This window comes from Neophocaena asiaeorientalis, unplaced genomic scaffold (genome assembly GCF_003031525.2).
Source record: "Neophocaena asiaeorientalis asiaeorientalis breed wild unplaced genomic scaffold, Neophocaena_asiaeorientalis_V1.1 scaffold254, whole genome shotgun sequence".
NCBI classification, from domain to species: Eukaryota; Metazoa; Chordata; class Mammalia; order Artiodactyla; family Phocoenidae; genus Neophocaena; species Neophocaena asiaeorientalis.
The window spans coordinates 1,218,635-1,239,795 of NW_020174705.1; the positions used below are offsets into that span (position 1 = coordinate 1,218,635).

General features: G+C 53.5%; 1 protein-coding gene across 1 annotated transcript in view; it reads right to left on the minus strand.

Annotated features, from left to right (window-relative positions):
• UNKL (unk like zinc finger) overlaps positions 1-19,760 on the minus strand; it is a 43,002-nt gene extending 23,242 nt beyond the window's left edge. The window contains exons 1-7 of the mRNA XM_024759590.1: positions 19,357-19,760; positions 8,654-8,830; positions 8,173-8,306; positions 5,230-5,365; positions 3,660-3,777; positions 2,174-2,258; positions 1,541-1,626 (exon numbers count right to left, since the gene is read on the minus strand). Of these exons, the coding sequence (XP_024615358.1) occupies positions 1,541-1,626; positions 2,174-2,258; positions 3,660-3,777; positions 5,230-5,365; positions 8,173-8,306; positions 8,654-8,830; positions 19,357-19,760 (1,140 nt within the window). The remainder of the gene's footprint in view (positions 1-1,540; positions 1,627-2,173; positions 2,259-3,659; positions 3,778-5,229; positions 5,366-8,172; positions 8,307-8,653; positions 8,831-19,356) is intronic.
• Positions 19,761-21,161: the final 1,401 nt, after the last annotated feature.

A 21,161-nucleotide genomic window follows, 5' to 3' on the forward strand; every position in this document is an offset into this window, starting at 1 on the left:
CCCTGCACGATCTTCCTGTTCAGACCTGGCAGGGCTGCCGGGCGCTCCCTGCGGGGCTGCTGCAACAGGAGACCTGAGAGAGACAAAACCAGGGCTCCCGCTCAGCCAAAGTCGCCCAACACACAGCTGGAGCCCAGCACCATGCAGGAAGATGGTGTTGCCAGGCCTGCCCTGAGGCTGTCTATGTCCTGGGCCCGAAAGTCAGAGCCAGCCCCAAACAGGATGCTTCATTACTTTTTTTAGTTTTTTAAAAAATTGCGGCAAAATTCACACAAGAGTAATTTTTAAAAAGTGAAGGATTCAGTGGCATTTGGCACATTTACGATGTTGTGCGAACTCCACCTTTATCCAGTTCCACATTTCCATCCGCAAAGGAACCCTCCCCACTGAGCCCTCACTGCAATCCCTTCCCCAGCCCTGGCACCCACTATGTGTTCTAGCACGGTGACTTTTAAGTTGCAAAATAATTAACAAAAGACAAAGGATGCCCTGAGAATCTGTCTGCAGGGGTGGGCGCACTGTTCTGGCACCGCCCAGCAGCCGGAGGTGCCTCCTGCAGGGTCCCAGCTTCCCTGTCCGAACACCCTGGTTGTTGCTTCTTCAGGTACAAGCCACACCGAGGATCCATCCACCCTGGCCCTCAGTGGGAGCCAAGCCAGTGGCCCTCTGACCACCACCTGAAACCACGACTGTCACACCCCCTGGGAGCCACCAAGAAGGTGAGGAGGGGACTAGCTTCTGCCTCTGCCAAGTGCCGGCTCTGCTACTGGAAGAGAGTGGCAGTCCCGAATGCTCCTCCATGCTGAAGGAGCAGTGATGAACTGTGGGCCTGGCAGGGCTCCTCTAAGCAAACCCCACCTCAGCTGTCCTCACCTTTCCTGTCCTTCTGTTTTTTCAGAAAAGCACCAAGTGGAAAGAAAGACAGGGTGGGGAAACACCTGAGTTTTCTTCAGTTTCCTTCCTAGAACCAATCCCAGGTGGCCACCTCCTCAGTGACACCAACACGACAGATAAAAACGCGTGCGAGGAAGAGGATCATCCTCAGAGACGTAAGGCAGAGCCAAGGGGCCCACAACCATGCCCACGACCATGCCACAGCGACGGACGGGACGCAGGATGGAGCCCCCCATTGTCCCCTCCACCTGCACGGGCACAAGGGTCCTGACCCACAAGGCCCCCCATCTCTCACTGCACAAATCTCACTGAGACGCCTGGGTCTGCCCTCACACCTCGTTGGGGACCCACCTCTCCTGCCCTTCAGGGATCCCCATGGACTCGGGGCCCCTCTTCACACTCAGCCAGAGACCGCGCCTCGCACATGGCCAATATGTGCGTATCTGGCAAAAGGCAAGGCCAGGCAAGTACACCTGGGCCAGGACTCAGCCAGGATTCTTCTAGACTCTTCTATAAGGAGCCGCCAACCCTGCAGGCAGGCCGCCTCCAACCATGTCACCCAGAGATCACATCCATCCGTGTACCTAACGCTGGATTCAAACCAAACAGCAGAGCGGGCACCCTCCTTGGGACGCTGTCCACTTACGTGTCCGGGCTGCCCGCTGGGGGCCACGGGGCCGCTGGTGGAGGTGAGGTCTCGGCAGCCCCAGTCACTGGCCATTCCAAGACTCTCTGCCAAGAAAGGGGGTGGCGAGCTTTGAGTGGCTGCTGGCTGAGACTTTGGTTAAAGAGACCCCACAGATCAGGGAGAGCAAGTGTGCGCTAGTCTCTAACGGGTCGGCCAGAGCCACTGTGAGCCGAGCCGACCGCATGGGACCCTGGCGTCTTCCAGAGCAAATCATGAACAATTCCGACAGCAGAAAGTAATGGAAAATTTCAACAGGAAAAGCCACCCTCCCCATTAAAATAAAAAATAGTAAAATCAGAATTTGCAACTATGCTCATAAGAACAGGAATCCCAAATCAAAAAGCTTTAAGAGGAAGCTCTCGGGAACCCTGGGGAAGGGCCGCGTCTATGCACTTCCCGTCACCAACACGGTTTCTGCCTTTGGGGACTTTATGGGCTCACCTGGCCATCAAAATTACTACACTCACGGCCCTGGGGTGTCCAGAGGCAGGGCCATGCTGAACCCCATGAAGCCCAGAGCTCCGCCGACCCTCCCAGCCGCTCCCGACCGAGGCTGAGCCCTGCCTGCTCCGGGTGCTCCAAGGTACTCACTCTCCACGTGCGCAAAAGCACAGAAGGGGCCCCGAGGGCAGTGCCCAGTCTGTCGCATGTCGTTGCACTTGGTAGACTTGTAGATCTAGGAAATGAAAATAAAACAGCAAATAGAGAGGCTGGACTGGAAACCTGTTTCCGTGGGAGGGCCAGAGCTGGCTGGGTCTGGCCTCCTCCTTCCAGCTGGAGGCCCAGAGCTGGTAATCACAAGGGGGTATCCTGAAAAAGAAGGATGTGGACACCGCACCCCTCGTTCCCACTCCTCCCAGCAGTCCCAGGACGCCCTGTCTGCGCAGGGCCAGTCAGCCTGGGAAACCGTGTGGGCCTGAGGCTGCTCCTGCAGCGCCTGTCCTTGAAATCACATATCAGGTCAGCTTGTCCACTTGGCACTTCCTGAAAGATACACCTGGTTCAGTGCCTGGTATACAGCAGGTGGGCAAGAAATGCCTGTTAAGTGACCACGTTCGTCCACTCCATGGCCAGACCCAAGGCTGCTTCACTTGGGTGTGGCCCCGCAGCACAGCCTGCCCAGAAGGGACAGCGGCCTCTAGGCCCCAGACACCCTCATGGGTGCTGCCACCCGCCCCCTTCCCTGCCCGAAACACTGCTCGTTCCCCGTGGCTCTTTGACCATCCCCTGAGCACCTGCACTGAAATTTTAAGGGTCACCAACAGAAGCAATTTCAAAAGGTCTCCAATTCAGAACTCCAAATATCAGGAATCTAAGTGTTGTTTTATGCACGCTTTGAAGCACTGAATCTCTAGACAGAAGAAACTTTTAAGAAATGAAACACCACAGCCTTTCAGACCAGGAGCCCACCCCTCCCTGGAGCCCAGGTGCCCCAGTGGGCACAGCTGGGCGCTCCTTCACCGCAGAGCCTGCTCCCAGACTGGCCCTGACCCTCCTGGTCCCGGTGCTCTGATGCTCTCCCATTGGTCCAGGGGCCTTGTGTGCTTGTTCCGTTTTTAACACAAATCCGAGTGTGCAGCAAAGGGTTAACTCCATGGCTTCCCTGCCCACACCCGCATGCCCCAAAGGAGGGACTGGCTTTGATGGGCTCAGGGAGGTGACGTCTGAGTCCCTGGAATGTCCTGCCTGGTCGGGTCTCTGTTTACCTGGGGCCCTGGGCCATGCCACATGGTGACTTAAGGTGGGCCTGGGCCACGCAGCATTGGCTCAGCCTCTGCAGGGGCCAGAGACTGAGGTTAGCCACGTCTGCTGACCGACCCCCAGTAAAAACCCTAGATGCCAAGGCTTGGGTGACTTCCCAGCTGGCAGCACTGTGAGTATGGCCACAAATACGGCCACACATGGTGGCTAGGAGAAGGACACACCGTCCACAGTGCGTGCCTGGTCTCCCCAGGACCCGCCCCTGTGGCCTTGATCCTTTGCTGATTTTAATCGCATTCTTTCCGTGTAAAGAACCATAGGTGCTGAGCCCTGCGAGTCCTTTGAGCCCGTCCCTGGACCGAGGGTGCTCCCGTACCTCGGGGTGGAACTGCTGCTCTGTGCGCGAGTGGCAGTACTGACAGCTGTCCCCGCTCTCGCACCTGGAGGGCTCGCCCCACTCGTCACCGTGCTTCACGCTGGGGCAGGGGGTGGACCTGGGGGACAAGGAGGAGTCAGCGGAGGATGGATGTCCTCCCCACATGCCCTGGGGCGTCAGGCTGTCTGCACAGTGCTGAGCACACGTGCACCACCAGGGGGCATGGGTGCCAGCCCCGGAAGCACTGGCCCCTTCCTCACCAGGACAGGCAAAAAAAAAAAGCAGGGCAGGGATTTCCCTGGCCGTCCAGTGGTTAGGACTCTGCGCTTCCACTGCAGGGGGCGTGGGTTCGATCCCTGGTCAGGGAACTAAGATTCCACATGCCGCAGAGGATGGCCAAAAAATAAATAAATAAATAAATAAAAAGGAGTGCAGGTGCCTGGTGGAACCCAGAAGGCATTCAGGAGCCCGTTTTCATTTTCCACAAAATGTGAAGTGAGTGAGTCAGAGCCACCGATGCCACTGTGACAAGCACCTCGGAGACGCAGCCAGGCCTCCTGTAGCAGGAGGAGACCAGGCCCAGCCCCCGCCCAGCCCACCAGGGGACCACACTCTGTCTCCCCGTGAAACTATTTCAAAATTGAACCTGAGACTTTGGTCCTACAATATGAAAACCCTACCCAATACCCTCTAGTCTTCAGGTACTTCCCGACAGCTTTATTGTATTGGATTTATTTTAAAAATTATCATCTGTGGGAAATAAAACTTTTATTTTTTACGATTTTCTATCCCTTTGATACACAGTAAATTCACTTCATCTTCTCAAGATGACATCGGGTGACTAAAAGCCAAAGGTTCTCTGTCCCTCAACTGAAACTACTCAGAACAGTGACTGTCATAAAAACAACTTTATCTGAAAGTGAGGGCTCTCGGGCAGGTGAGGTGGCATCAAATTATTAGAGAGAGGCTCTTTGCTCCAAGAACAAGCTCTACACAGAGCTCGGGACCCAAGGGAGGAGCGAGGTGAGGGCCAAGGTGCCCAGGCACCCCTGGGCTTCTGTGTCCCCAGTCCCCCACCCCGCCCAGTGCCAGGTCCATCCAGCAAGTTGGCAAACCCGAGGCTAAGCTGGGCACCAAGATGAGGGCAGCTGGAGTGAGGAGGAGACGGCCTAGGAAGAGACCAGGACTGCCAGGTGCATGAAACCAGGTGAGGCCCAAACCCACCACCCCAAGGACATCAGTCCCCCGGAGAGGGTGAAGTTAGGCTGTGGGCACTGGGACTCTCAGCCTCGCAAGGGCCAGTTCCTTGCCAGTAGGCGCTATTGCTGGCAGGGACACACAGGTCACAGGAGGGCGGCCGGGGGAGGGGGGGAAATGGAGGAGCCACGCTCTGACCGCACCTGCCGGCTGGCTGGACACCAGAGCCTCTGGAGAGAGTGAAGGGAGCAGAGGGGTGGCTGCCTAAACTAGAGCCTCGAGCCAACGTGAGTGTGAACAGAGGGGACCGCCGGGATGGGCCCATACCAGAGAGGTCGGCCAGGGCCCTGCGGCGCCCGTGGCCCAGGCTCACCTGTACTGGAACCTCCGGGGGTCCCGCCGCCGGTCCCTGCTATTATGGAAGTGCGGGCATGCGTAGCCCTGGCGGCACAGGCGCGGCGGCTTGGGGCACTGCTCTGTCTTGTAGCTGCCTAGCACGAAGTTGGTATCTGAAAAACAGGGGTCCACACGGAAACGTGCACACGTGTGCTCACGGCAGCCACACAGCCAAAAGGTGTCCCTCGGCAGATGATGGGTAAACGCCATGTGGCCCAGCCATGTGGTGGAGCATCACTCGGCCATGAAGAGGAGTGAAGCACTGACACGCGCTACAACGTGGATGAGACTTTAACAATCTGAACACACAATGCTCAGTGAGAGAAGCAGACACAGAAGGCACATGTTGTATGATTCTACTTATAGGAAACATCCAAAACAGGTAAATCCATAGACAGAAAGTAGATCAGTGGGTATCAGGGGCTGGGGCTTCTTTGGGGAGACTAGATAGAGTTTTAGAACCAGATAAAAGTGATGGGCGCACAACACTGTGGACATACTAAAAACCTCTGAAATACACTTTAAAATGGCTCATTTTACACCCAATAAAGTACCATACAAATTTAAAAATAAATAAATAAAAATAAATTAAATGGCTCATTTTAACCCCAAGGTAAATGATGGGTGCTGGGTGATGCTGACATGTCAATGCAGGCTCTCAGCTGTGACAAACATCCCACTGCAGGGGGGCTGCCATGTGTATGGAGGTACCAGGTATGTGAGGACTCCCTGAACTTTCCACAGTGTGGAACCTAAAACTGCTCTAAAAAAAATAAAGTCTATTTTTTAAGTAGTTAATTTCATGTTACCTGAATTTTATCTCAAAGCAAAAATAAACAAAAAAACCACCAGGGGTCATTTAAAAGCAGTAATGGATGAAAGGAGATTCTTGAAAATCATACCCATTCTTGGGTTGGTTAATAAATGACCCTCCCCATTTTTTTTTTTTTTTTACAAACGACATTGTTTTTAATTACACTTGCCCAGGGGGGCTGACCCTCAAGGCATGGAGGGGAAGACAGTGGAGGGAGGCTGTGTTGCCCAGCCAACCCCGGGAGCCACGCCCAGGACACGCTTCCACACCCACATTTAATGGCACCACCCCACACACACCAAACTCAGTTCCAAATAACTGATAAAATGACAAGGGACGTGAACCACACAGCAGGGCACAGAGAGGACAAAAGGAGTTTAAACAGAAAGGACGATTTTAAGAAAATAAAAATTGTAAGACATTTGTTCCCAAGCATTGACAGAGGACCTCCAACAGACATGAGGTCCTGCGCTGAGTGGCATGAACCACAAAGAAGTGAGAGGCGTGGCAGTGCCTATGAGTCACAGGGGCTCCGGGACGCCCTTTAGTGGGTGACGGATGAACAGTCCACCCAGATGTGGAGAATTACTCAGCAATAAGAAGAAAGGTGCTAAGATAATATGAGGGGAAAAAAAGAAGAAGAAAGGTGCTACCAAGCCCCAAAGAGACACAGGGAACCCTGAATGCACAGCACTAAGTGCAAAGGCTACACACTGTGTGATCCCAACTGTAAGACAAAACAATGGGGCAAAAGATCAGTGGTCACCAGCAGTGGAGCAGAGAGGATCTTAGGGCAGTGACACTACCTGCATGACATCATAATGGAGGATCCGTGTCTTTATACATTTGCCCAAACCCGGAGAATGCACAATGCAGGGGTAAACTGTGCTGTTAATTAATAATCGTGTATCAATATTGGTTGTCAATTCTAACAAATGTTACCTCATCAACACAAGACGTTCATGATGTGCAATTTTTTTGTTAACCGAAAACTTCCCTAAAAAATAAAATCTACTAATTAAAAATCCAAACCACGGGCACTGAGGGTTAGCTACCCGGCCAGACCCGACCCAGCGCCTCCTCCCACCTTCCTTCCTCAAGCTCAGCCCACCTGACTGTGACAAGACTGTACCCCAACCTGCACCACAAGCCAGAGCTCACAGGTGGAGCCTGTGGTCCAGGACCAGGGAGACCGAGGGGCTGCAACAAGAGAAGGACAAGCCCCGAGGCAGGGACCTGTGGGCGCAGCCCTCCCTCTGTGCAAGCCTCTCCCCAGAGGGACATGGCGATGCTGGAACCCCCATATATGCTGTGGGTCCAGGCCCCCCACACCACAGGCGTGACGGAAGGCCAGGCTCCTCAGCGCTCCTGCAGGGCCCGGCCTGAGGCCTGGGCATCAGGAAGGCCTGGGCAGTCACCTTTGTTAATTCGTCCCTGGGCCCAGGGTGGCGTAGAATTCGGCGGGTGGGGGAAAGACCCTTGTAGGGAATTCATCGCTGAAGTAAGCGCGGCCTTGAAGCGTTTACGCGCGTGAGAGCAAAGCCGGTCCAAGGAGACATGGCATTACTGAGGGGGGTTCTCTTAAAACCACACCACCCTCGGGAAACATCCAAACAGGCAGCTCCACGGAGACACAGCCAGGCTAGTGGGTGCCAGGGCTGGGAAGGGGAGACCACTGATGGGCAGGGGTTTCTGTCCGAGGTGATGGAAATGTTCTGGAACCAGACAGAGTTGATGGTTGCCCAACACTGTGGTGTACCAAATGCCACAGACCTGTGACTTTCAGATGGTTAAAATGGCACATTTACATGATGGGTATTTTACAATTAAGCAAACCTCACTGCCCATAGCCATCATCTGTGGAGGCTGCTGGGGACCAGGCTGGCTCTGGGACCAGACACCTAGCAGGAGCTGTGCCAGCCATGCAGGCCCCTCCCCCAGAGCAGCCTGGGGACCAGACGGGCTGCTGGAGGGGCTGAGGGTGATGTGCTCGAATGGAACCTTGGTCTCCCCTCCTGACCTGTAAAGGGGGCGACGAGGTCCACCATGCAGGCACTTTACAGACAGAGATGAGCCCCCCCGCCCCAGCAGCGGCTGCAGGGTTACCTTGCCACCGGGGGTCCTCGCCCAGGATCTTCTCCATCAGGGCCTGGCTGGCCAAGACCCCAGGCTGCAGGTCAGGGACGCCATCCCCAGCACTGAGCTGGCCGTTCTGCAGGGCTTCCTGGGCCTGCAGCTCCCTGCAACCAAACGGCACGTGGTCACGGTGCTGCAGACTGTCCGAAGCCTCCGACAGTGAGATAGCCACCGGCTTCTGTCACTTTATGAAGCCGCCTACGTGAGGGTTCAGGATGTGCAGCCCACGGCCTTGGGGCCCCCGTTCCAGGATGACAGTCTTGGCCCAAATCCCAAGAGCCTCAGAGCCGAGCATGCGAGACGCCACAAGCTCCCTCGGGTCCGGGTCAGGAGGGAGGAGAAGGGTCACTTTCTTGTTAGCAGTAAAATCAAGGCTCAGAAAGAGCTGCTTGAGGCAAGCAATGCCCGAAACACAGGGAGGAGAGTGGCTCCCGGCAGGACGGCCACTCACCTGATGTCACACACAGGCGGCCGCAGGTCCAGGGGGCCGTGCGCGAAGGCGCAGTGCAGCCCGTTCTTCACGCAGTGGCCCCGGGCATCTGTCTCATGGATGCATGTGCCCGTCTTATAGTAGCGCAGGTGATACTTGCGCTCCGTGTCCCCGGTCGTCCGGTGCAGGTACGGACATCTGGGAAGCAGAAGACGACATGCACCGTCTGGGCCCTGGGGCCACCACGGTGTCAACCTGCTCCCAGCAGCTGGTTCTTGTCTCCTTTTCCCAAACACCTGCTCTAGTCGGAGGATGAACAGCACTGGACAGAGCACCCGTCCCTGCTCCAGACCCTCCCCCACGGCACTCAGACCCCCACAAATCCCTCAATTACACATGGGAGAAAAATACAACACCCAAGTTACCCGAAAATCACCCTTCATAATTTTTTGAATAAAGTGGAAAACAAAGTTCCCCCATCAAGTAAGGGGCTGGCGGCCTCTCCCATCCCCCGTCCAGCTGCTTTCAGGGACCCCTCGAGGGAGGTGGAGGAGCCTGGAAGGGCTGGAGGAGGACGCTGCGGGGGAGACAGGCTGGGGAGAAGCAGCTGGGGGGAGGCACGGATGGGGCAGCATCCCACAGGCCACAAAGGCCCAGAGCCACGCACTCCCAGGGAGAGCCACACGCGGCTCCCTGAGCAGCAAGGGTTAGGGTGAGGGCTCCCACTGCAGGGTGGTGGCAGTGGCAGAGGTGGCATGGACGGTTCCAGAAGACATGGGGCAGGGCACTGAGCCCGCCTCAAGGTCAGTCCCTCCAGACAAGAGCCAGAGACCCAGAAGAATGAGAGGGGATACACAGAGGACTCTGAGCAGCCCCGGAGTGGCCCAAGGCCAAGGCAGAGCCATGGCTGCAAGTCCCCAGATCTAAAAACAAGGGCATCACCCCCAGAGATGGCTGAGGAACACTGTGTGGGGCTTGGGAAAGGTCCACTCCCACCTCGCTGCCTTGCAGGCTGTGGACTGGGTGCTGGGAGCATCTGTGGGGGTGGGGGGCTCCCCATGCAGAGCACAGATGGATGGACAAGACCAAAAGTAAAAGAAAAAAGGACTTAGGGACCAACCAGTTTAAACCCCCATCTGGTAAGATGAAGAAACAGAGTTCGGACAGCTCACCCCAGACCTTAAGGAACACCTTGGGTGTGCAGGCCATGAGAGCAGGACAGAGAGGACGCCATGCCCCGGCAAGTCCCCAGGTCCCCTGGAGCCAACCAAGCAAAAGGCAAATGCTGTGGGCCCAGAAGATCCAGATGCACTCCTGGAAGAGCTGGGGTCTCGAAGATACATGTGCCCCCACGATCACAGCAGCACGAGTCACAAGAGCTTAAAGCTGGAAATAACTCGAGTGTCCACCAGCTGATGGATGGATGAACAAAAACATGGTCCATCCAGACAGTGGAATGAGCACTGGTACAGGCTACAACAGGGATGAACCTTGAAAACATTCTGTTAAGAAGCCAGACACAAAAGGACAAATACTGTGTGGGTCCATTCCCATGAGGTCCCTAAAGCAGTCAAATTCATAGCAACAGAAAGTAGAGGGTGGGGGTAGGATAGGGAGGGTGGGAGGGAGGGAGATGCAAGAGGGAAGAGATATGGGGACATATGTATATGTATAACTGATTCACTTTGTTATAAAGCAGAAACTGACACACCATTGTAAAGCAATTATACTCTAATAAAGATGTTTTAAAAAAAAGAAAGAAAAAAAGAAAGAGAAAAAATATATATATTATGTACTACCTAAATCTTTTTATAGCATGCTGATGAAACAGAGAATAATATATTACTGTTTCAAAGAAGTTGTTTGAAAACAATTATACTAAGCATTTTCTCATTTTTATTAAGTCAATAAATATGTATTAAATATGTGAGTATAATAAACAGAATAAAGAAAACAAACAAACAAAAAAGAAAGTAGAGGGTGGGTGCCAGGGGCTGGGGGAGGGAGAGGGGGAGTGAGTGTGTAATGGGACAAAATTTCTGTCTGGAAGGAAGAATCTGGAAATAGATGGCGGTCATGGTTGTACAACTTTGTGAATGTAATCAATGCCACTGAATTGCACATTTAAAAATGGTTAAGTGCACCACAACTACTGAGCCTGCGCTCTAGAGCCTGTGAGCCACAACTACTGAGCCCATGTGCCACAACTACTGAAGCCTGCATGCCTAGAGCCCATGCTCCGCAACAAGAGAAGTCACCGCAGTGAGAAGCCCCCGCTCGCCAGAACTAGTGAAAGCCCGCACGCAGCAACACAGCCAAAAATAAATAAATAAATTAATTAATTAAAAAGATGGTTAAAATGGCAGACTTTATGGATGTTATCACAACTTTAAACAAAGCCCATTGGAGACAGAGAAGAGAGAGATGGTCTCTATGTTTGTGTTGAAATACACCACACTTACAGGGAAGCGTGTCACAGGTCATACCTGGATGGCCTGTGGCATTTCACAAACCGACACCTGAGTGACAGCACCCAGTTCAAGAGGACAGAACACAGCCAGCCCCTCAGGCCCCTCACATGGGCACGAGGTGGAGGTGATGACCACACTCTCTTGTGAGTGGCGGGAACTGAAAATGAGGCAATTCCTCCAATTAACTCTGCACAAACACTTCTGGGGCAATCCCAGCTGTCGTTGCCAATCACCAAAGATACGTGAGAAAAAGGAAAAGCAGAAGATGGAGAAAGCAGTTTACGAGACAAGCTGGTCCCCACCTTGTGAAAAGAGAAAAGAAAAAACTTAAAGAATTATGACTGTATTACATACAGACAAGAAAAAGAAAACACTGCCTGTGCAGACAGTGCTCTCTGTGCCCAAATAGGAGCTGTCTCCTTCGTGTTCTTAAAGATAAGTTCCAAGGAACATTTTCAGGACGTGTGAGTGAAATGGTCAAATATCTGCTGAGGATTTTTACTATATTAGGTACTGACGCAGCCTTGATTAAAATCCCTCACTACAGAGTTACATCTTACATTTTAAGCTCCTCCAAGAGCTCCTGTGCATCTCCTCACAAGCACTGGTGTGTAACTCAGTCTCTGGGTCCCCAGAGAGGTGAGGCTGTCATGGAGCAGTCTCTGCCACACCAAGGAACCTGTTCTAGAACAAGGAACCCCCTCCCACTTTTCACATTAACATATAGACTAATATCACTAACAAAGAATGTGTAGAAATAGAGACGCCAGGAACTCACAGAACAATGGGCTAGAGAAATAAACAAGGAACTTATAAAAGAGAAAATGCAAAGGGTCTGGACCACTGAGAGGCACTCATCTTGCTTCTGATGAGAGAAATGCACCTGGAGGCCCACCTGTTCCCGGGCAAAACCCCAGGAGCAGGGCTATAGTAAACCAACACTGCTGCTGGCAAGAACGCCAAGTGAAAGGCACCAAGAGGACAGGTGCCATTACCCTCTGTCCCAGCAATCCCCAAAGACAGACTGGCACACAGAGGTAAAAAGAAGTTTTGTTCATAATCACCAAAGGCTGGAGACAACCGAGTTGTGGGATAAACTTCAAGGGAGCTCAGCGTGGCTTGGAGGAATGGGCAGTTTGTGTGGACGGCTTTGGAGGGGGCACCAGGTGGTACCGTGAGGGAAAAGCACTAAGAAGAGGGAGTGCAGGACTTCCCTCGTGGCACAGTGGTTAAGAATCCGCCTGCCAATGCAGGGGACATGGGTTTGAGCCCTGGTCTGGGAATATCCCACATGCTGTGGAGCAACTAAGCCCGTGTGCCACAACTACTAAGCCTGCGCTCTAGAGCCCGTGAGCCACAACTACTGAGCCCACATGGCATAACTACTGAAGCCCACGCGCCTAGAGCCCGTGCTCCGCGACAAGAGAAGCCACCGCAATGAGAAGCCCGCACACCACAACGAAGAGTAGTCTTCGCTCGCCGCAACTGGAGAAAGCCCGCGTGCAGCAACAAAGACCCAACACAGCCAAAAATAAATAAATAAATAAATAAATTTATTAAAAAAATAAAGAAAAGGGAGTGTTGCACCCTGTGGTTTACATCGGAAGGTGGGGGAGGGGAACAAGAATACAGATACGTCTGCTTATATCAAAATTTATGGAAGGAGGAGCTATTGTTTCATGGGGACAGAGTTTCAGTTTGAAGATGGAAAAGTTCTGGAGGTGGATGATGGTGATGGCTGCACAACACTGCAAATAAACTTAACTCCACTAAACTGTACAATTAAAAAAGCTAAGATGATAAATTTAATGTTATGTATGTTTTACTACAATAAAAAATAAAATAAAATGACTTTAATAGGAAAATGGCCATTTTGCAAAAACAGTTCCAATCTTCAGAAACACTCACAACCTACTATAAGTTAAAGCAAAAGAATTCCAGAGTCTGGGGAGAAGGGGACCAGCACATCAGAGCTGAGGCACTGCCTGTTGGTTTATCTACAGAACCCAGTCCGCAGAGCCGGGCTGAAGCAGGACCACACGGACCACAGGCATTGCCAATGCGCTAACTGCAGGGTGTGGCAAAGGCTGCATGCACCCCCACAGCTCCGGGGAGTGAATGTGGTGGGTGACACCTCCCCCATTTCCTCATGTTCCCTAATGGTCCCTCAGGTCAGCTCTAAGCATCATTTTGTTTCCTTGCCAGCACCATCACTGTGGCAACCAGAGCCCAGCCAAGGTTCCCCCTCTCGCCAGCACTGAGCACTGAACAGGCAGCATTATTTCACTAGGGGCATGTCACCTCTGCTTATTATATGACTTCAAAGCATAAGCTAAGATTAAAATACTGGAGGACATTTGATGAAAAGAAAATGGCTTCACCTAAGAACATCTAAGAGGCAAAAGGGAAAAACCTTAGAGAAAACACAATGGCAGAACGTAGACCCTCAGTGAAGCGGGGAAGAGGCTGGTGGGAACCCCAGGGGTTAGCCCAATACCACGTGCAGATGCTTCCTCACCACAGGAGTTCACTCATCCATGCGGGGGGCCACTGACAGCCCTGCAGCACCTGTAATGTGATTCGGTTCCACAGCCTGCCAAATTCAGGGTGGCACCTGTGGTTCTCAAAACCATCCATGACAATTAGTGACCCAATCAGTGTAAATAAAACAAGGCTCCATGGATGGTGTGATGCAGCAGTACGTGCCAGACACAGGTCTGCCATGATGCTCTGGAACCACTGAAACTAGGAGGGAGGGGTAAAGAGGAACACGGCAGGGGCTCGAGGCTGCTGTCTGTGTCTCCAGGAGAGCCAGAAATCATCCCCTTCCTTCCCGCAACTCACCCAAAACAAAGGTGGACCCACAAACTCAGTTCCACTATACATCAACATCGGTCAGCAAGCCAGGCTGGAGTGCATCACAACCACCTGGATGGTCTGCTAACCCCAGACCATCTGATCTCGGCGGAAACCTTGGGTAGAAACTGCTGGCAAGTTCCCAGGTGATGCTGCTGCTGCTGATCTGGGGGCCGCACTGGGAGATCCACTGGGCTGAGACGGACACTCAAGCACAACATGATGCTCTCCTAGTCCTCAGGGAGCTCAGGCATAGGTGGGGACCAGAATACAGCACAGAAATAACTGAGGTGTGAACTGGACCAGAACCGAGCAGCGGATATGGAAAATGAGTGGCAGCTGAAAAATGGGAAAAGGAAGACCTGTGTGCCACAGACAACTGGGGATGGCGAAAAGGTGGGGCTTGTGGGGAGAAGCTTGAGTGTCCCCCTCTTCTGTGACACTAGGGGTGGGGGGTTGCCAGTTAACCCCATGTGGACCACACACCCATCCATTCAGCCCGGCACCCCCAGCCTCTGCCTTCCAAGGGCTGCCCTGGACTCTCGAGCCAGGCCAGCGACCCCTCATTAATCCCTAACATGGACCATCAGCTGGGCAACAAGTCCACCTCCCTCCTCTGTGCCCAAAAAGCTGCCACCCTCTCCGAGGAACCTGTCTCTGCTGAGGCCATCTCCCCACTAGCCTCCAAGGAGCACCAGAGCTCCCTGTGCCAGTCGCTCCCTCCCAGTCACCTCCTCATCCCTGGCCCTTCAATCAAAGCAGGAGGGCCTGAAATGCTACAATCACTCTCAGTTCTTCTGCTTCTTCTACATACTGGTCTCTGACAGGTCCAACTCAGTCACCTAATTGTAATTTCTTTCCTTAAGTTGGCTGATTTGTAAAGCCTGTGTCTTCCTCTAGACTGTTAAGTAGCTCCCTGACTCCTAAATATTATGTTCTAACGTGACCTGCCCTTGGCTTTCACCTCACCCCGAATGCCCAAGCAGAGTTCACTTATATGGTCAGTTTAAACAGCAACAGCTTATAACCATCCTGAAGTGAATGGACTTTCACCTAAGCCTTAGGTCCTAGGATACCTGACTTTTTAAAATTAAACATTGCAGGAACATCTCTCAACAGACAAGTCAGACTAAGGACAAGTATGACACAGCAGGCACACCAAGACTTGGGCATGTAGAAAAGTTTCTGTACATCAGCAAGCTCCCACAGTGCCCAAATTCACGGCTGGGAGGTCCCAGGCAACGTGCAGTGAGGAGGGAGGGAGCTGTGGGGAGAAGTGCTGGGCCTGCCAGGTGAAAACATGGTAGGGAGCCCTACCAACAACAAGGCAGATCTCTAGAGCCAATCTGGAAAGTTATAGCACAGTAATGGGGCAGGCTCACTTCTTATTAAAACCAAGAAAACCTATAAAATGTGGGGTCTGGAGAGCCGCCTCCAGGGACTGCCTGCTTGTGGGAGAAGGAGGGTTATCAGAAAAGAGGATGGTCACTTTGTATAGTTGCGGATTGCTTGTATTGTCTGCCAATGAAAATGTTCCCCTGGAGGGGCCCCTCAGACCCCTGGAAGGGCCTTTGCTTTTTATGGGTCAGAACCTACCTCTGTAAACGCACCTGACATGCATTTACAAGCACAAAACGGACACATGGTCTCCTGGCAGCGGAAGCACACCTAGGTTACAGGTGGGAAGACCCGCCCTGACGGTCTATGGTCCAGCGCAGCGAACAGGACTAGCTGGGGGGCTGGGTCTGTCCCCACCCACTGCCTCTCAGAGTAGATTTCAGGATGTGGCTGGACCGCGACAAACCTCCAGCCAAGCTTCGCTCCGGCAAGCGAGCGTCGCTTTCTTCAAAATCCCAGCCTGAGAAATACCTGCGACGGATCCGCACGGGTGGGAACAGCGACCCTGTGGGGTGGGCCGGCCCTCAAGCTCGGAGGCAGCGCCCGCTCGGCCGACTCGCTCTTGGCCGACTACAGAGGGCGCGTAGCGAGCTGCAGACCCAGGCGGTCCAGCCGCGCCGCGGGGAGGCCAGTTCCCACGGGGGCGGGGCGGGGCTCACGTGACCTGGACGGCCAATCGAGGCCCGCGCCGGGGAAGGGGCGTGCCCGCCAGAACAAAGGGCGCCGCGAGAGGGAGGACCTGGGGCGCTAGCACTGAGGGGCCTTCCCGGCCACAGGGTGCCCGCCGGCGGAGGGTGACAGCGGGGTGGGGTGGTGGGGGGATGTGGCGGATGGGGAGGGGCCACGGAAGGAGGGTTGACAGAGGGAGGGGGGAGGGTGACTGCGCACGGAGTAAAAGGGGTGACAGAGGAGGTGCCCATGGGGAGGAGGAGATGAGGGGGCTACCCAGAGATGACAGCAGGAGTACTCACAGGGAGTGGAGGTGACAGATGGGGAGGGGTCACTGGGAGGAGGGTGACAGTGAGAGGGGAAGGGTGACGGACTACCCGCTAATGAAAAGGGGTGACAGCGGGGGTGTGACAGCGGGGGAGGAGTGCCTGCAAATGAAAGGGGGTGACAGAAGGGGAGGGGGCCCCAGGAGGAGAGGTGACAGCAAGGGGGGAGAATGACCACCTGCCTAGGACAGGAGTTGACATCACAGGGGTGCCAACCCTCTTGGGGGTCCCACCCTCCTAGCCACGGCTCACCCCACAGCGCCCCCATCAAGCTCCAAGAACTTGTGCTTATGTCACCTGATATTGGCTGAAGGGTCTTTGGTCTCTGATACATATTCACGATTTACAATAACAGGTTGGTAGTACATATGCCCAAAATAGACATTTCAAGAACCAATGAACTGAAATAAAAGGAAAGCCCTTTCCTTGCTGTGAAAAGTAGTATCTATTTACCGATTCCATGGCAACGCTGCACGAGCTAGAATATGTAATTCAACAAGACAAACTCTGGGAAAGTCTATCTCCCGTGGAATGAGTGGTAATTACTAAGGAGAGATTCTCAGGGGAGATGTCTGGCCTGTCAAACACTTCCTATGGGGCTGAAGCAAGTCATCTCATGTGTTCACTAAAAGTCACAAACAAAATCTTTAATAAGACACGTGTACTTTCATTCTGTGTGTACATGTACACAGGATGCACCCAAAACAGTATCAAACAACCATCTTAGTCCCATTCTTCTTCTCAGTGATAACCTGCTAACCTGCATGCTATCTGGACTATAATTTTTTTTTTTTTTTTTTTTTTGGCTGCACCATGCGGCTTGTGGGATCTTAGTTCCCTCACCAGGGACTGTACCTGGGCCCTCGGCAGTGAAAGCCCGGAGTCGTAACCACTGGACCGCCAGGGAATTCCCCATGTTAATGTTTCTGCAATAAATAATTGTAATATTTAACTAATATTTGAGTCCAGCTTAAAATGACCATCCACAGGTAGGTGTCCACTGCAGCACTCTTCATTCTGTAGGAACTGGACCCCACCCTGGATATCCAGCAATGGGGCCAAATCCATACCAGGACATTCAGACTCCGGAACCCAAAACAGCTGTTAAAATATGCTTTCTTTCTGGCACAGTGGTTAAGAATATGCCTGCCAATGCAAAGGACACGGGTTCAAGCCCTGGTCTGGGAAGATCCCATATGTTGGGGAGCAACTAAGCCCGTGCACCACAACTACTGAGCCTGCACTCTAGAGCCCATGAGCCAAAACTACTGAGCCTGCATGCCACAACTACTGAAGCCCGCGCGTCTAGAGCCCATGCTCCACAACAAGAGAAGCCACCACAATGAGAAGCCCGCGCACCACAACGAAGAGTAGCCCCCGCTCTCTGCAACTAAAGAAAGCCCTCACGGAACAACGAAGAGCGAACACAGCCAAAAAATAAAATTAATTAATTAATTAAAAAATATATATGCTTTCTTTTTATGCATTAACAGCATCACCAGTTTAAAAAAAAAAAAAGCATCACCAGTGAGGGGACTTCCCTGGCAGCCCAGAGGTTAAGAATCTATGCTTCTACTGCAGGGAGTGCAGGTTCGATCCCTCATGGGGGAAACTAAGATCCCACATGCCATGCGGTGCAGCCAAAAAAAAAGCTTCACCAGTGAATACTGCCAAATAGTCCAAATAGTCCCCCATCCTGGACTCTGGAATGGGGTCAGACATGCTAGGTGACTGGATCCCTGCACCAGTGTCTCAGCAGTGGCCCCCGGGGGCAACTCAGGACTTAAGGTCCAGAGAGGTGACTGACGTGGCCAAGGGATATGAGGGACCAGAGGCCAGGCCTTAGCTAGACAAAAATCTCTCTCTTCTGTAGACCCATTTGCAGAAAACAGCAGCTCAAGATGCAATTAAATAATGCATTTTTAAAACTTCACAGAAGTATAATACCATCTTAACCAAAGTGGAGCTGGCTACATTATTTCCACAGGCTCCAGGCTGCCTTAACAACAACCCTATTTAACTATCTGGTGTTCAATTAAAAACCTTTCAAGAAATATATAAAGCTTTTAAGATGATCACCATAGGTCAAAAGTTTACTCCCTGACCTAAGCATTTTTGAAAATGAAGAACAGATTCACATGGGTCTCCCTGTGCAGCAGCGTGAAAGTTGTCTTTAAAAGGGACCATACCTGGAGAACCACCTCCCTTCAGAGGGTCAGGGGAGGAAGCCTACAGCGCCTCCCCCAGATCAGACTAGGATCCAACAGAAGCTGAACAAGCTGCTCTTTCCAAGAGGCCCTGGGGCACAGCGCCACCACCTCACCTCCAGGTGGGAATGGATAGGCTCTTCTCAAACGGCCCACAGGAAAAAAGCAAGACCTCCCTCTACCAATCTCTGCCAGTTATATGAATGTACAATCTGACTTGTACTTTCCGTGTTTTCCTATTCTACATATTTCAAAATGAATACATCTGTTCACAACACCATTAGGAAACTTGTGAAAAAAAAAAAGGCAACCAAAACAAAACCTTGATTTCCTAAACTTTAAAAGTGCTACACAAATAACTTTCCTATCCATTTTTTAAAAAATAAACATATAAACAGAAAGAAAGGAACCATTCCAGAAACATTTGCACAATGTGAGCAAACCTTCTAACAAGCTCTCTGACCAAAAGGCAACTGACAACTACAAAATGGTTCTAAACTCAAAAGGTTTACCTCATAAGGGTTGGTTCTAATGCAGGGAATTTACAGAACTGGGTGGCAATCAAAAGTGGGAAGTGCAGCAAAATCGGTTTGTCCCGTACAGGGTTATCCCCCAGCCAGATGCGGTTCTTCCCACACTGGCCGAGAAATAGGGAAATGTCCCCACCAAGACCAGTGGTCACGGGAAAACTTCATAGTGAAGACTGGGCCCTGCAGGTGCCAGGTGCTGGAAAGCCCAGGTCCGCCACCCACTCAGGTGTGGGGGCCACGCTGCCCCGCGCGGCCGCGCACACTCACTCGTCGCCGTCGGGGCACAAGCCGCTGGCCTCGTCGTACTTGGAGCAGTACACGTCCGGGCTGTAGTTAAAAGTGCCGTCGCGCCTGCGGAGCGGTCTGCGCCGACGCTGATTTAGGAAATGCCAATGGAAACAGGTAAATGGCCTGTGCTGGGTGCACTTGTGCTGCACAAACAGGGAGCACTGCTCTGTCCTAAACTCCTTTAGATACCTAAAAAGACAAACAGCGTTGGGGTCGCTTCCGTTGCCACCGCCGCCGGCGGGCGGCCCGAGGACTCGTGGGCAGGGGTCAGATCCCGTGCGCCCGAGGGCCCCGACCCCAGGCGCGATCCCCCACTCTGCCGACCCCCTTCCCGCCTCTCCCCACCCAGGTGCGTTTCTCAGACCCCAGGCACGATCCCACATCCCCGACCCCAGATGCGACCTTCGACCCCAGGTGCAAACCCCCATCCTCTATCCCAGGCATGGTCCCAGATTCCAGGTGCGACCCCGGACCCCAGGCGCAGCCCCCCATCTCCAATCGCAGGCACAATCCCCTAACCCAGGTGAAACTCCCCATCCCCGACCCCAAGTGCGACCCGCGACCCCCGACCCCAGTCGCCGCTATCCATCCCAGACCCCAGGTGTGATCCCCAAGCTCAGGTGCAACCTCTCATTCTGAGTTCAGACACCCTACCCACCCCTCCGCCCCCGCAAGCCCAGTCGCGTTCCTCGGGTCCCAGGAATGGTTTGCCAATCCTAGACACGGTCCCCGACCCCAGGCGCGACCCCGCAGAATCCAGGCGCGGACTCCTGGCCCAAGGCGCAGCGCCCCCCATCTCCGATCTCAGGCGTAACACCCACTCCGACTCCAGACGATCCCTGACGGCCTCCCCCCCGCGGAGCCCGGGCGAGTTCCCGGACCTCAGGCGCGATCCTTCAGACCCCATGCACAGCCTCCTCATGCAAAACACAGACGCGACCCCCAATTTCAGGTGCGATACCCCGACTCCAGGAACGCCCGGGTCCCCAAGCCCCGGAACCATCCCTGACCCCAGGAGGAGGCAGCCGGAGCCCAGATGGCCGCCCTCCACCCGAGCCCAGGCGCGGTCCCCAATCCCCGACTACAGGCGCATTCTCGGCGGCCCCCGACCCACGACCCCAGGCGCTGTTCCCCGATCCCCAACCCAGGCGCGACCAGTGAACTTCCCAGCACCAGGCGCCAAGCGGGGACCCGCGCGCACCCCAAGCCACGCCATGCCCCGAGCCCGCCGCCTCGGCCGGACGCCTCCACCCACCGTGCCCCCCCGGCCTCCACGTTCACAGCCCATCTTGCATTTGCTTGGTCCCGTTCCCGCTGCCGCCTTCAACGCACCACGGCTGCCTCACGCGCTCTGAACGCCCTGAGCAGCTCCAGGCTCCGAGACGGAGCCGACAGGTCCCGAGTAGACAGCGCGCCCAGGCTGCTCACACTCGCCTTCATTCGTTCTATGACCCCCGGGTTGGGTGCTGACACCGCAAAGAGTGGCTCCAGTTGCTTAGGGCTTGGTGTGGGGGAGAGGGGGAAAGGAGGCCTGACTGCTCATGGGTAGCGGGTTTCTTTTAGGAGCACGCACAGGCCCTAAAATTACATCGTGGTAATGGTTGCCCCTACGAATACACTAAAAAATCAATTGTATACTTTAAATGGGTGAACTGAATAATATGTGAACTACATATCAATAGAGCTGATTTTTAAAAAAGAATCCAAAGGCTCGAGGTCAAGGGGGAGACAGACCGACAGACACACACACACACACACACACACACACACACACACACACACAC